The sequence below is a fragment of the Esox lucius genome, chromosome 16 (assembly GCF_011004845.1).
Source record: "Esox lucius isolate fEsoLuc1 chromosome 16, fEsoLuc1.pri, whole genome shotgun sequence".
NCBI lineage: Eukaryota > Metazoa > Chordata > Actinopteri > Esociformes > Esocidae > Esox > Esox lucius.
In genome coordinates this window covers 14,214,090-14,229,727 of record NC_047584.1, presented here as the reverse complement: position 1 = coordinate 14,229,727, position 15,638 = coordinate 14,214,090, and the positions used below count along the sequence as shown (strand labels likewise).

Sequence of the window (15,638 nt, the reverse complement as noted above, 5' to 3'; positions counted from 1 at the left end):
TAGAGGGTTGAAGTGGTTTAGTGAATTAATTTACTCATAAGTGGGTTGTGGGGAGGTCTTGATGTTAGTGTTGGTCAGTTAGTAATTTGAGTTCAGGGTGGTTTTCAAGCATGTATTATTATTTTAAATATGTTTTAAACATTGTTTGTTTTGTAAAACACAAGTTTTAATGAAAATGTTTGACAATGTTTCAAGCATAATAGTCTTTGTCAGGAACTAGCCTACTGTAGACCAGCCCTAAACGCCATTAGCAATATTGGTCCACTCAAGAGTGGTCCACTGATTTAGGTCCACTCTTCACTACACCTAGATGGAGTAGGGCCTAAGTATCATTCCCTTCTTCAGGGAACCACGATTATAGACGCTGTCTACTTAAGTTCCCTTTCAGTCAGATAACTTCAGTTTTCCTTGGTTCCGGCTGCCATGGGCTACCTGGTTTAGTGTCCATTCCACCCAGGCTGAACACTAAATCAGGTAGCCCATGGCAGCCGAACCAAGGAAAACTGTCTTGCACACAGATGTGGTCCCCTAAGGAGACACAGAATATGAAGGCTAGCAACACACCCTGTCCTCTTACAGCGGACAGAACACTGGGCTAAGTTGGGAGCCATGACAAAGAGGCAATAAAACCTCAGAAAAAGGTGAGGGAAGGCCCGGCTCGCCTCAGCACAAATAGTAATGGCAGTCCAAACATGTCGTTAGCAGAATGATCATAGCACTGTTAGGTAACACTTGCCATTTGCTGTCAAATTCCAACTGGATGTGGGATAATCCTACCTACAGGCCAAATGTTGGCCGTCAGGAGTTTTTTAACAAGGGGGGATTCGTATGAATATACTTTAATGAATAGATGCTAAATGTGCCATCTACGAATGAGTTCAAATGTGGTACTTGGTTTTCAGGTGACCCTATAACCAAAACTATGGATAATATCCTTTCACAGAAGTATATACATTTTAATGACTGGGTTTTATCTGCTGCAGCCATCCCATCAATACATCTACTAGCACACTACACTACCTGGGCGTGTTTATTGCCTCTCATTCATGGTCACAAGGCATGAGAATGTAAGCTGTAGCGCATAGTGAGATTTTGTCGCTCCCTATTGGCCATTACTCATGTCAGTCACAGCTTTAGCCGTGTAATGGTAGTGACAGATGAGTGTGGAAAAAAACAAAAACAATCCGTGCAAGCAAGCAGCCATCTTGATGAGTGCCGACTGCACTGGAAGAGGGAATGAGAATAATATCGACTGGAATCGTTATAAGAAAACCTCCACATTAAAACAAACATTGTCGACGAAAAAGACTGCATCTAAAGGAGGTCTTTGTATTCATTGATTGGTTCTCATTTTCGTCTATGCTATACTTGCGGTTCGCGCAAGGGAACATTACATTTATACTCACCAAGCCAGCCAGATAACGTAGCGAGCTCGCTTCACGGGATTTGTAGCTGGTATCGACTGGACTATCTTTCATCATATACGAAATGTGGTTTCTGTTATTCAATATTGTTTTGATGGACACTATTATGTAATTTTCATGTTTTGAACATCAATAGTTCAAACGCGTTGATTCCGCGAATCTTTTGGTAGAATGCATGGCGAAGGTTTTCTTCAGTGTCAACTTTCCTTGGATTGATCGCGCGTGATTTGGGAAAATTGGAATTCTGTTTGCATGGCCCAAGTTACCTGGAACTGTTTGACAAGCATTTCACTCGGCGATTATTGTGGTATTACGCAAACTCGACACATTGAATCCGGACTATAACTGGTGAGGAGCCAGTAAGCAACGTTGGCGCTCATAAACCTATGCAAATCCGGGTAATGTTAACCGTGTCTTGCTAAACGGTTATCGTTGGTAGTGGGACAATTGCAAGGAAGTTCCATTTTGGGATCTAGTGCGATACGCTGTTTCTAAAATGCGACAATGATGCTTTGTATGTGGAATGGATACACCACCCAGCAAGTGCACTATCCAGTAGCCTGGCGAGTTATTCGTCTGTGTCATCAGTTTTGTTGTTGCAGTGTCTAACTTTCTGCTATAGTTTGTTTTTTGTACGTGGGATTCAAGCCATGCCACATGCCACAATAACACACCAAGGACTCTAACGCGAATACTGTAATGCAATCGTTTTTGTGTCTCATGCTGTTTCTGTTATAGCAGCTATTTGACCGAATCCGTTATCTCATGCATTTGCTATAAAAAGGTACTCTGTTAGGTTGGACGATAATCCCTGGGATTCGTGGCACCAGGATTTAATCGAAATTAAGGATTTGACATTTGATCGAAAATGGGACCAGCAACGAAATTGGCATTCGGTGTCTTTCTCATCTCATGTTCCTCAGGTGGGTATTCGATAGGAAGCTGGCTTCAGATATCTAAGTGTTAACATTTGAATACATGCAATAGCCAGAATATGAACAAGCATCCTTAACCGACTATAGTTCTGTGGTATTTTAAATGTATCCTATTTCGTGAAAGGCACAGCCTACAGTCGCTGTTATAGTGCACAATGCTGCGGGTCATATGACGCGGGAACGCGATCGAATGTACAGTATCGCACATGAAACTGAACAGGTTTTTGAACGGGGCTAACAAAAAAATGTAGTATTAGATCATGTTCATGCAAATCATCTTTCTAGTTTAATACATTCATAGCAATTTGTCCAGCCACAATAGCCAGATAAAATTGAAAGGGAGAGGGAGTGAATGCTGTGAACGCTGGAGTAGGCCTCATATGGAGAGAGGAGGCATGGTGTGTGATTGAGAGCATCTAGCTATATATATATATATATATATATATATATATATATATAATGCATACGGTGTAATGATTTATGCATTGAGCTTTGCGTGCAATGTAAAAACCTCTATATTTTATGCAGGAAGATTTTTTTTTTGCGAGAATCCTCTCTAGATTATTTCTGTGATGTAGGAACAGAACATCTGATGAGTCTTTATTTCACCCTGTTTTGGTTTTGGAAGTTGTTCCATTGTAGGCCTACTTGTGATGTTTTTCTGACCTGGGCCCTGAAATCACAGTTGTATTGATTACTTTATTGACAGGGTAGCTACTTGACTGTATATTATTTGCCTAACATTATAAATAGGTGTATATAATGATTTGTTGTGCAGTAGACTTACCTATGATGTTTAAATTAACTGAATAACACTTGGGTTGTTGTATCACAAAGAAGTTGGACATAAAGGAAGTTGGTTTCCTGTTTAAAGGATTGCTTGTTGGCACTTAACAAATCTGTGTGTGTGTGTGTGGTAGTTTCGTTTGAAACGAAATGCATGCTGCTGGCGCCTGCCATGAGAGTCAAGTCTTCCATCTGTGCTTATCACTCTGCACTCCACAAAAGCTCCTTTGCACGGAACAGGGGGAGGTGGGGGGAAAAGAATCAAGTCCTCTCCTGAGTCAAAAGCTTCATTTACTCAGCATTAGGAAGAGTGTAGTTAGTGCATAGTAAAACAACTCTGTCTCAGGGCTATTCCTAAGATTTGCTATGTAAATCTGTTCCCTCCATTTAGTGTGACACATAATGTTACATTGTTAATGCAATTACAGTGGTACAATTTCATAGTGATCCAAGGGTAAGTATCATAAATCTTTCACGGTTGAACAATAACATATATGAATTGGAAGACCTAATTTAACATACACTACTGTTCAAAAGTTTGGGGTCATTTGGAAATGTCTTTTCTTCTTTTTTTAATGGACAAAAGAAAAGCAATTATTTTTGTCCATTAAAATAACATCAAATTGATCAGATACAGTGTAGACATCTATAATATTGAAAATTACTGTTGTAGCTGGAAACAGCTAATTTTTAATGGAATATCTACATAGGCGTACAGAGGCCCATTATCAGCAACCAACACTCATGTGTTCCACTGGCACATTGTGTTTGCTAATCAAAGTTTATAATTTTAAAAGGCTCATTGATCATAAGAAAACCCTTTTGCAATTATACTGGCACAGCTGAAAAATGTTGTGCTGATTAAAGAAACAATAAAACTGGCCTTCTTTAGAGTAGTTCAGTATTTGGAGCATCAGCAGTTGTGGGTTCAATTACAGGCTCCGAATTGCCAGAAACAAAGAACTTTCTTCTGATACTTACATAGGCCTATTCTTGTTCTGAGAAATGAAAGCTATTAGATGCAAGAAATTACAGAGAAACTGAAGATCTCAATGCTGTGTACCACTCCCTTCCCAGAGCAGCACTGACTGTCTCTAACCACAATAGAAAGAGGAGTGTGAGGCCCCGATGCAGCTGAGCAAGAGGACAAATACGTTAGTGTCTAGTTTGAGAAACGGATGCCTCACAGGTCCTCATTAAATAGTAGCTTCATTAAATAGTACCTGCAAAACACCAGTCTCAACGTCAACAGTGAAGAAGTGACTCTGGGGTGCTGGCCTTCTAGGCAGAGTTGCAAAGGAAGAGCCGTGTCTCAGACTGGCCAGTAAAAAGAAAAGATGAGCTAAAGAACACAGACACTGGACAGAGGTGTTATGAAAATACAAATAAGTTTGAGGTGTTCCGATCACAAAGTCTGGTGGTGGTGAAGTGGGAGATTTGTACAGGGTGAAAGGGATATTGAAGAAGGAAGGATGTCACTTTATTTTTCAACGACACGCCATGCCCTGTGGACGGTGCTTGATTGGAGCCAATTGCCTCTTACAACAGGACAATGACCCAAAGCACAGCCCTAAACTATGCAAGAACTATTTAGGGAAAATGCAGTAAGCTGGTATTCTGTCTGTAATGCTGTGGCCAGCACAGTCACTGGATCTCAACCCTATTGAGCTGTTGTGGGAGCAGCATGACCGTATGGTACATAAGAAGTGCCCATCAAGCCAATCCAACGTGTGGGAGGTGTGTCAGGAAGCTTGGGGTGAAATCTCTTCTGATTACCTCAACAAATTGACAACTACAATGTCAAAAGTCTGTAAGGCTGTAATTGCTGCAAATGGAGGATTCTTTGACAAAAGCAAAGCTTGAAGGACACAATAATTATTTCATATAAAATCATTATTTCTAACCTTGTCAATGACTATATTTCCTATTCATTTTGCTATATTTTTTATTTGAACTAATTTCACTTATGCTTTCATGGAAAACAAATACATTTCTATGTGATCCCAAACCTTTGAATGGTAGTGCATGTCTTGGAGGACATTTAGTATTTTGTCTTTCTGTGAGACCAGGTAGCTTTTTGCAGTGTATCAACATGAGAATTGCAAGTAGAGTTTCTGTTCAGGAGAGCTAACAGCAAAGGTTAGGATTATTTATGTAAAAGGTTAGCCCTGCAAAAATTACCAAGGTATAAATTACATGTTTGGTGATTTGGGTTAAGGTTAGATTTAGTGGAAGAATTCGATAAAATGCTATGCTTGCATTGCCAGACTGTCATGGCTTTTGCCCACCTATCCTACCCAACCAATATCTCACTGTCTTCATTTATTTACTAACTTGACCTTTAGTACTTACATATCGTAATACATGTTGGAGGTGCTCTGAAATAGGCAGTATGTTTAGTATACGGAATGCTTTACCTGAATTCTTTGCAAGCAGGACTTTGACCTCAATAGAATGTGAATGTCAGTTATACACACACCTTTACTCTCTGGTTCTTGAGCAGCACTTCAACTGTCCTCGTCGAACCATATTTTTATTTTGAGGAAGAGGTGGGTTTCATTACTCGCCTGCATGGGTTGTAACATACAATGCCTGTAAGATAGAAATACCTTGTATAGAGCAGCTGACATCTATTCTGGTCTTCATAAAATAGGCCTATTCAAGTGTTTCTGTTAGGAAACTGTAGCTCCTAATTTACCTGACATTTGAGAAATGTACCAGACCAATATGCACTGGGTGCGTAACCTGATTAGGGCATCCACCCCTGATGCTCAGAATAACAAATAACATTTATGTAATTAATCTTAGCTGAACATATTTTAACCGAAATGAAGTAGCAATAAAACATTTGCAATTGGGGAGAAAACACAATTCTCAACACTGGATCTGATTAGAGTGAATCACCTCTTACATCGTCCTGTCAGATATCTCAATTCATATTAGCAAATGCCGTCGCTCACAGGATCAGGCCTTTCTGCAAGGCCTTGCAGCTCCGAAGTACAATTGAATGCCGACACAGAGGATATAAAAGCCTGCCCCCTTTATAGAATTCTAAGGTGCAGTTTGAAGATCCCTGTCCACATTTAGTTTTCTTCAGCCAACAAGACAAGTAGCAAACAATAAAGTCGCTAGCCTGTCAGTCTCCCATAGTAGAAACATTTTCCTGTTCTATTAGCTTATCTTTCTGTTGGACTGAATCTGGGACAACAATGGAAAATGTTTTCAACCAGGCCTATGTAAAAGCAAAGGTGGCAGATGCAAGAGATCAGGAAGTTAATTTTAAAATGTTGAAAAGCTTTATATTATAAGTGCAGCAATGAACACAGCAGTGTTGGCTGGGGATACATGTTTCATAATGCAATTGTCAAAAGAAAACAGTTCTCAGAGGTGTACATACGTGTGTTTGTGTGATCATTTTCACTTGATGGATGTGAAAATAACCCCTGAAAATGTCGAAAGAGGGGTGATAGGATGGGCTGCTTAAATGACAAGTTAATGAGAAATGCAATTTTTTTATGGCATATGTTGAAGCTTTTATGAATTCAGCACATTTATTCTGGACTTTTTAGAAGCACCTTTGGTGTTTAAGGTATGCGTGTACGAGCTCTGCACACTTAGATTTGGGCAGTTTCTTCAATTAATCCTTGTAGATCCTCCCAAGCTCTGTCAGATTGGATGGGGAGCATCTGTGAATTGCGTCTGTGAATCTTCAGGTTTCCCTGCAGATGTTTAGTGGGGTTCAAGTCTGGGCTTTGGCTGGGACACTCAAGGACATTCACAGTCTTTCATTTACTGCCACTAAGAAGCATTCCCATTGCATGATGCTCCCACCACCATGCTATATCATAGAGATGCTATTAGCTAGGTGAGGAATGAAAACACTGTTCTCGCAGAATATAGTGCTTTGATTCAGGCCTAATAGTTTATTGTTATAGTTATTTTGGTCTCATTAGACCAGGATCTTTTTCCCTATTTTCTGGAGGCATCTCATATACTTTTTACTCAGTAGTTGCTTCCGTCTAGCCACTCTAACATAAAGGTCTGATTAATGGAGTGCTGCATAGATGATTTTCTATCTGGTAGGTTCTCCAGTCTCTGCAGAGAAACTCTGAAGCAAAGTTAGAGCTGCCGTTGCTTGTTACCTCCCTGATAAAGGCCCTCCATGCCTGGTAATTTAGTTTGGCCGGACAGCCAGCTCTAGGAAAAGTCATGGTGGTTCTAAAATTCTTCCATATCATAATGATGGAGCCCATGGTGCTCCTGGGAACTTTCAATGCTCTAGCAATTTTTTCTTAACTGTCCCCTCGTCAGTGCCTCGGCATAATTCTCAGAAGTGTACAGAGACATCTTTTTGACTTAATGACTTGGTCTTTGCTCTGACATGCGCTGTTAAGTGTGGGACATTAAATAGACAAGTCAAGCCCTAGAGATATCACATGGATGGACAAAGAACACAGGATGCGGTTGAGTTTCAATTGGAGTGTCATGTTAAAGGGTCCAAATACTTATGTACATGAAATATTTAAGTTTTTATTTTTCATGAAATTGGGACACATTTCTAAAAACATAATTTAAATTTGTTGTCATGGGGTATTGTGTGTACGTTGATGGACATTTTTATTTTATATATTTAATTAATTATAAATTATGTCTATAACACAACAAAATGTGTATCAGAGAGAGGTCCTGATGCACAAAATCAGGATCTTGGATATGCAAGCTAACTTACCTAACGGCCTAACTTACCTGTTATTGTCCAAAAGCCAGCATTTACCAGATAATGGCCATTTTTATTTTCTATTCATTTAATCCTTATATACACAGTGCAAGTCAGTTAAAGAACCAAACCAGATTTTCAATGACACAATGTTTTTTCCTCCGACCTAGAGCAAGGGTGGAACCTCCGCTAGGGGTGGGGGTTGGAGGTGTTAAACCACTTTCTGAAATGGTATAATTTCACTGTAATACAATGAGCTGCACTTGTGTGCTTTTGGACCGCATGAAAATCTTGGCATTAAAGCAGGCTTTGTGAATAGTTGGCTAATAGCTATGACCTCAAGAGAGTTGAGGCAGCGTGTTTTTCACCAGGGTGGAAGATTCAAAGAAATGCGCTTGTAGATTTTGCTTTTTATCAGAGTTGTAGCTTACAAGGAAGCATAGCGAAACATGGCTTCTCTCTCACTACTATAGCTAGGTGGCTAGGTAGCACACTGCTGTTTGAAATGGTTATTCCTTGGTTCTTAGCAAGTGTAACATCATAATGCTATCTAACAACTGCTGAATGTATGGACATGTTTTGTAAACTTTTGTTTTTTTGTCTTCTATCAGCTGAAGATACGTTGGCTGACTAGCTAATTGATGTATTGTAGCTCCAGAGAGCTAACAACAGGCCAACAGATAGCTTGGTATTTACAAGTGTTGGGCAAAGAAACTGAAGGTCGCTGGTTCTAATACCGGCACCAAATCTGTCTTAGTGCCTTTGAGCAATGCACTTAACCCTGATTACTCCTGTAACATAATCTGGATGAGAATCTGCTAAATGACTGAAATGTTAAAAATGTTAACCAAAACAGTTTTGACCTGGCTAGCTCATTATTCTGTTTGTCTCTCTCATACATTTTTGATGTGCCAATCTGTGAATAGAACAAGTTAGCTTCTCTGAGTTAATTGTTGGAATACAAAGAAAAAAATCATGAAAACCCTGTCATTTTGGCAAAAGCCTATGTTCTGCTAATGTTTTTCAACATTACTTACTATTTGTGTATCTATGAAATGTCTTTGAAATCTGAAAATCATGCAGGCCTAGTAAGAGAGCATAGTTGTACAGTATCTCACAAAAGTGAGTACACCCCTCACATTTCTGCACATATTTGATTATATCTTTTCATGTGACAACACTGAAGAAATGTCACTTTGCTACAATGTAATGTAGGGAATGTACCGCTTGTATAACAGTGTAAATTTGCTATCCCCTCAAAGTAACTCAACACACAGCCATTAATGTTTAAACCACTAGCAACAAAAGTGAGTACACCCCTAAGTGAAAATGTCCAAATTGGGCCCAAATAGCCATTTTCCCTCCCCGGTGTCATGTGACTCGTTACAAGGTCTCAGGTGTAAATGGGGATCAGGTATGTTAAATTTGGTGTTATCGCTCTCACACTCCCTCATACTGGTCACTGGAAGTACAACATGGCACCTCATGGCGAAGAACTCTCTGAGGATCTGAAAAAAAGAATTGTTGCTCTATATAAAGATGGCCTAGGCTATAAGAAGATTGCCAAGACCCTGAAACTGAGCTGCAGCATGGTGGCCAAGACTATACAGCGGTTTCACAGTGAGGTTCCACTTAGAACAGGCCTCGCCATGGTCGACCAAAGAAGTTGAGCATTGCTGCAGATGTTGAAAGGGTGGGGGGTCAGCCTGTCAATGCTCAGGCCATACGCCACACACTGCATCATATTGGTCTGCATGGCTGTTGTCCCAGAAGGAATCTTCTTCTAAAGATGATGCACAAGAAAGCCCGCAAACAGTTTGCTGAAGACAAGCAGACTAAGAACATGGATTACTGGAACCATGTCCTGTGGTCTGATGAGACCAAAATAAACATACTTGGTTCAGATGGTGTCAAGCGTGTGTGGCGGCAACCAGGTGAGGAGTACAAAGACAAGTGTGTCTTGCCTACAGTCAAGCATGGTGGTGGGAGTGTCATGGTCTGGGGCTGCATGAGTGCTACCGGCACTGGGGAGCTACAGTTCATTGAGGGAACAATGAATGTCAACATGTACTGTGACATACTGAAGCAGAGCATGATCCCCTCCCTTCTTAGACCGGGTTGCAGGGCAGTATTCAAACATGATAACGACCCCCAAACACACCTCCAAGACAATCACTGCCTTGCTAAAGAAGCTGATGGTAAAGGTGATGGACTGGCCAAGCATGTCTTCAGACCTAAACCCTATTGAGCATCTGTGGGGCATCCTCAAACGAAAGGTGGAGGAGCGCAAGGTCTCTAACATCCACCAGCTCTGTGATGGCTTCATGGAGGAGTGGAAGAGGACTCCAGTGGCAACATGTGAAGCTCTGGTGAACTCCATGCCTAAAAGGGTTAGGCAGTGTTAGAAAATAATGGTGGCCACACAAAATATTGACATTTTGTGCTCAATTTGGACATTTTCACTTAGGGGTGTACTCACTTTTGTTGCCAGCGGTTTAGACATTAATGGCTGTGTGTTGTGTTATTTTGAGGGGACAGCAATTGTACACTTATACAAGCGGTACACTCACTACTTTACATTGTAGCAAAGTGTCATTTCTTCAGTGTTGTCACATGAATAGATATAATCAAATATTTACAAAAATGTGAAGGGTGTACTCACTTTTGTGAGATGCTGTATATTTCTGTGACTGTAGATGGAGAATAACACACTGACATTTTATAATGCTTTTAAAACAATTACCTGCTCTACAGATTGCCATGTCACCCAGTAGGCTAGTAGGCTAGATGTTATCTGTCTATATCTTCATAAAAGTAGGCTATATGTTGCGTTTCAACTTCCTTAAAGTAAATACTAAAACATGAGAATAATATAATTTCTTCTAATTACAACGAAACAAAGAGGTTCACGCATTTTCATCATGGTCTCACTGATTCAATTTTGCCTTGTCCTTAATATTTCCACAAAGAATTGGGCTGATCTTTCAAGCCTTTTGGGAAAGTTTTGAATTCCCTAAATGAATCCTGAATCATGTGTGTATCGTACAGCAAAACCTCTGATATGATCATGTCCCAGGGTGCACTGTGCCTAGCTGATGTATTAGTTTGTAGACATAACCATAAAGTCCAGGCAGGACATCTTTGGAAAAAAAAACACATTAAATAAATAAATAAATTAGTGTGTAGCCCCACTAGACACTTTATTCTGGAATATTTTGTGTTCACTAGACACTTTGTTCTGGAATATTTTGTGTTCACTAGACTCTTAAATTTTAGCGTTTTTGTAGCTGATGTACTACATACATTTTTGTATTTATTTCCTTCACATGAACCTTTTACTCTGATCATCAGCAATGCAATAAATACCTGCCTTTGTACAGATGAATTCACAAGAGCCAGATGGAAACCACAAACACACACCAAGCTATTTATAGAAATATGTGAACAACCACCTCTGGCGGTTGACAGCACCTGATTCACAGCTCCTGCCCCAGTTGGTGGAGCTACCTGGGGGATGGAGTTGGGAAACATATCCTGGTAGGTTGTTGAATAACTGTGGCCGATCACTTGCCACCCTACTACATGAGAGGGCTCACATGCTCTCATTTTTTAATCTTGTTTTCTCTTTCATTCTCTGCATATAGCTAGGCCTATGTCTTTTTGTGGTCTCACATATCATTAAATGGATCCCAGATTGCCAAAGGGCTGTGACTGTGGGCATTGGGCTACCTGCTTTGCCCTTGGGTGTCCGACTCAGGCCATCGGTCCCGGGGCTCAGTCACACAGCTGGATCTGGATGGGGATCCAAAATGGAGGCATATTCTCGGTGTGGTTCACTTTATAGGGAATAGGACTGTATTGGGCCACAGTCCAGGCTGCTTACTGCTCATTATTACCATCATAGTAATGCTCATCCAGACAGCTCAGCAGGAGAACATTAGAGAGCGACACCACTTCTGTCACAAATCCCCTAAAACAAAGATTTATTTTTGTTGATGTGGCCATGGATAATACACACTTAACCTTCAAAATGCTCCCCCTTTGTACAATCACACAACATCCATACTAATGCCTATTTGGAAGGAGTGCTCTGATGCATTTTTTGAACCTCTTTCTTCTAGGGGATGAGGGGGATCTCTGCATTGCGGCCTACATTATATTTTGTTTTTTTCCCCCTTTGGAGATCAACATATGTTCTTATTTGTCTGTTACAGCAGAAAGGTTGTTTAATGCAATTGATATTGGAGGATGGCTGTGTTGTTTTCACAGATAATTTATCTCTGTGGTTTTCCTGCGTTGCTAACACATTTAGGCTTACCCAGCTAAACTCTCTGCACCATTGCATCACTCCAAGCAACGGGCATAGCAGTTGAGCTGGTTGTTATACTCTGAAGTGCTGGGACCAGCTGGTTTTTCAATACACAAAGGCCATTTTCAGTCATAGGCCCCCACTGCTTCACATGTTAATTTTATTCTGTATTGTACAACAAAACAGACACAATCCCACCCTGTCTTCTATCTTGAATTTTAAACAGTTCCTCTCTTTGACTACAATTATCGCATTACCCTTGGTGGCTTTTACAAGAGGGGGCCCTCAGAAGGCCTCAATTAGAATGTGTACTCCTCGTTACCAAAGGTTCTCTGGTCACATTAGGCAACATCTCCCTTCATTGTGATACCCTAACCTTGCATCTTGACCAGGCCACTGGAGCAGCTCCCCATTCAGGGTATTGTTACATCCAAGCAAATGATCCAACAAAGGCCAGCAGCCAGGAACAAGTTACAGTAGAAATGAACTGCATTAGTGAGAGGCGGAAGACCTATGTCAATGTAAAAAACAAAACCAGTCACACAAAGTATATGTGGAGCTTTTAAATAGTGCTGATGGTATGTTGTTGTTATTATTATTATTTTTATTATTGTCTTTTTATCACATTGTTCTGTCATTTTAAGCAGGAACTTGCAGTGTGATTTGTTGTGTGCTTTGCCTTGTGTATTGTCTATGCACTTACCCACTGAACTTAAACACACCAGAAAACTGAACACATACATTCTTTGGCTGTCTCCCCTGAATGTCCTCCTATGTAGGGTGACGTAAGGTTTTCTCATGTCTCTTTTTACCTTTTATTATTAGCCAGGCCTAGTCAAGTCATGGTCGTAGTGTGTCCAAGTCAGACAATTCTTTATACTGAAGTCGTTAATAGAGTAACAAGTCAATTGTTAGAGGTAAATGTTTATTTTACAAACATTTAAGCTATTCAAATTTTGTTACGATATTCTACTTTTGTAAATCTAAAAATATAGTCATAATAAAAGTATGTAACCAGTGTGTGTAATTATGGAAAACACATGTTTCAACGACTTCAGCAACAAGTCCAAGACCGAGTGACTGCTGGTAGAGTTCGGACAATCATGAATTGAGTCAAGTATGAGTCCTGGACACTGCTTTCAGGTGTAACTCCCTTTGAGCGCTGTACTTTACCTCACCCTAATAACAAGTAGATCCTTCCACCCCACCCAGAATTGGTTGCTAGCCAAATATAATCTGTGTGACCTGCCCCAGCTTGATTCATTAATGGCTCATTAATAGCGACCTTATCACATGCCACTAGAGTAACCCGATCTCGCAATCACATAATTTCCTGTCATTTGTTTGCTTCCTTTTTCTTGAAAAACGTTTTAAATGTATTAAAACCTACCCGCCTATCTCAGTCAACCCGAAAAGAACCCCCACCTGACTCGTATCAGGTTAAAGAGTTGACATAACAAATAGCAGGCAGTGATACAGGCTGGATTGTTTTTTGTTGCCTCAGATAATTATCAGAACTTTTAGTATGTGCACTGTGGGACAGTGCTCGCTTGATGCAATCCATTGTCACCAAATAAGGTGTAGGGATGACTTTTCTGGTGTATTGACCTTTCTTTTCACACATATTTCATAAAAGGACAATCCAATGTAAAATATTTATTACATACATTTAATTGTCTTTTCTAAGGGGAGTTACAGTAACCAATAGGGTCATAGAACCATGATTATTTGAATTATTTAACTTCACTGGTTGTGAATGTCAAGATTCCTATTCATATTTAGCAGCAACATCATTGGGATAACAACTAAACTGCCTTGTTTCCTGGCAATTTGCTCCTTCGTGCTCTTGTTGTTCCTCAAGTCAGTGAGAACATTCTGTTCTCATCTGTAGTTAGATTAGAGAATTGGTCCCAAAAGAGGCATGGTATTTAAGCACTCATCAGTCTCGACCTGCAGCCCCAATGGCAAATACTGGGACCAGATATGACCCTACAGTTGGAGATTCACAAGAACATTTTCTATAGGGTGGATGTGCTCTATGGGCTGTACATTCCAGGCTTGGTTCAACGGAAGGAGTGTGATGGACTCTTGAAAGTAGAGCACTTATAGTAACTCTCTGTACCCTGTAGACATCTAGCCATACTTGGAGTTCTACTGCAATGGAGTAGCAATCACACTCAATCCCTATGCTAATAATTAGCCCACCAACAAGTAAAGTGTCTCTAAGGGCTATCACAGCCCCCAATTATCAGCTGTCAATCTCTGGCATCCTGCCCTGTGTGTGGAAGAATTTCTAGGACCCCCTTCACCGTCAACTTAAGAAAGTATTTTTAAAAGCCTCCAAGACCAAGCAGAATAACACAGAAAGACATTTCAACTTCAACTCACACTAATACCCCCATCGCACTTCTGGAGCCTCAGAATGTACACACAAAGATAATAAAACTTAAAAGACTTCGTAGAAATTGAATAGAGGGAAAACGTCCCCCTCTGCAAACAAATGGCCCATTCTAAACCCCATGTTGTCCTAATGCTGTTTGTCAGACACAAAGACTGCAGACTGCGGGCCTATTCATTCATACTGTTTAACTGCTAAACACAGTGATGAAGTCAGATCCCTTAATCCTGGCTGGAATTTTGGTGCAGCTCCGGCAGCCTCTTGGGTCTTTGTTCCAGTTTTGCTGCTATCAACTTTAACTGCATGAAGTGTAACGTTGTGTGCAAACATTTTTTTGGCCCCTTGTTTGTTTGATGGAGTCACATTTAGGCCTTCACAGTCAGCAATTGGAGTAATTCGCATTCATATTCTGTGGTATTAACTGCTTAGATTAACTTGGATAACAAGCGGACAGTGCTTAGCCAGACCCCTGGATATGAAGTCACTGACAATGTTCTTTACCAGGTACCTAGAATGTCAGACTCCGTAAATATATAATAGTGTAAATACGTTCTAACTGTATAGTTGACAATGTGTTGGACGATTTATTGGGAGGGTATGTGTTGGTTCTGGGTGCTGCAATTTGATATCAATAGTTGATTGACCTTATACATATGTGGATCACTTAATACAAGCTATATTTACAACTGGGACGGCAGATAGCCTAGAGGTTACAGCATTGAGCCAGTAACTGAATGGTCGCTTGTTTGAAAACCCAAGCAAACAAGGTGGAGAAAAAAGATCTGTTGCTGTGTCCTTGAGCAAGACACTTAGCTCTAATTGTTTCGGTTAATCGCTCTGGATAAGAGCGTCTTACGAATGACTAAGATGAACACATTTAAATAACTGGACTTTTCCTAGTCCAATGAGAGGCTTCTTACACCCTGTGGAGATGGAGGGGAGCACAGGAGAAAGTGTCTATGCTTCCCCCTTTGGCATCTTTTCAAAGCACCCCCACGCCACTTAATCCGGGAAGCCCCGGCCTGTGCTGGACTGGACCAGATAATCAGGAGTCTGCTACAGACAGGCT

The 15,638-nt window shown here is 40.5% G+C and overlaps 1 protein-coding gene across 2 annotated transcripts in view; it reads left to right on the top strand.

The window, feature by feature from the left end:
• Window positions 1–1,186: 1,186 nt before the first annotated feature.
• acvr2aa (activin A receptor type 2Aa) overlaps window positions 1,187–15,638 on the top strand; it is a 34,995-nt gene continuing 20,543 nt past the window's right edge. For both annotated transcript variants that reach the window (XM_010879945.3, XM_020054982.2), the window contains exon 1: window positions 1,187–2,347. In XM_010879945.3, coding sequence (XP_010878247.1) covers window positions 2,293–2,347 — 55 coding nt within the window. In that variant the 5' untranslated portion in view covers window positions 1,187–2,292. The remainder of the gene's footprint in view (window positions 2,348–15,638) is intronic.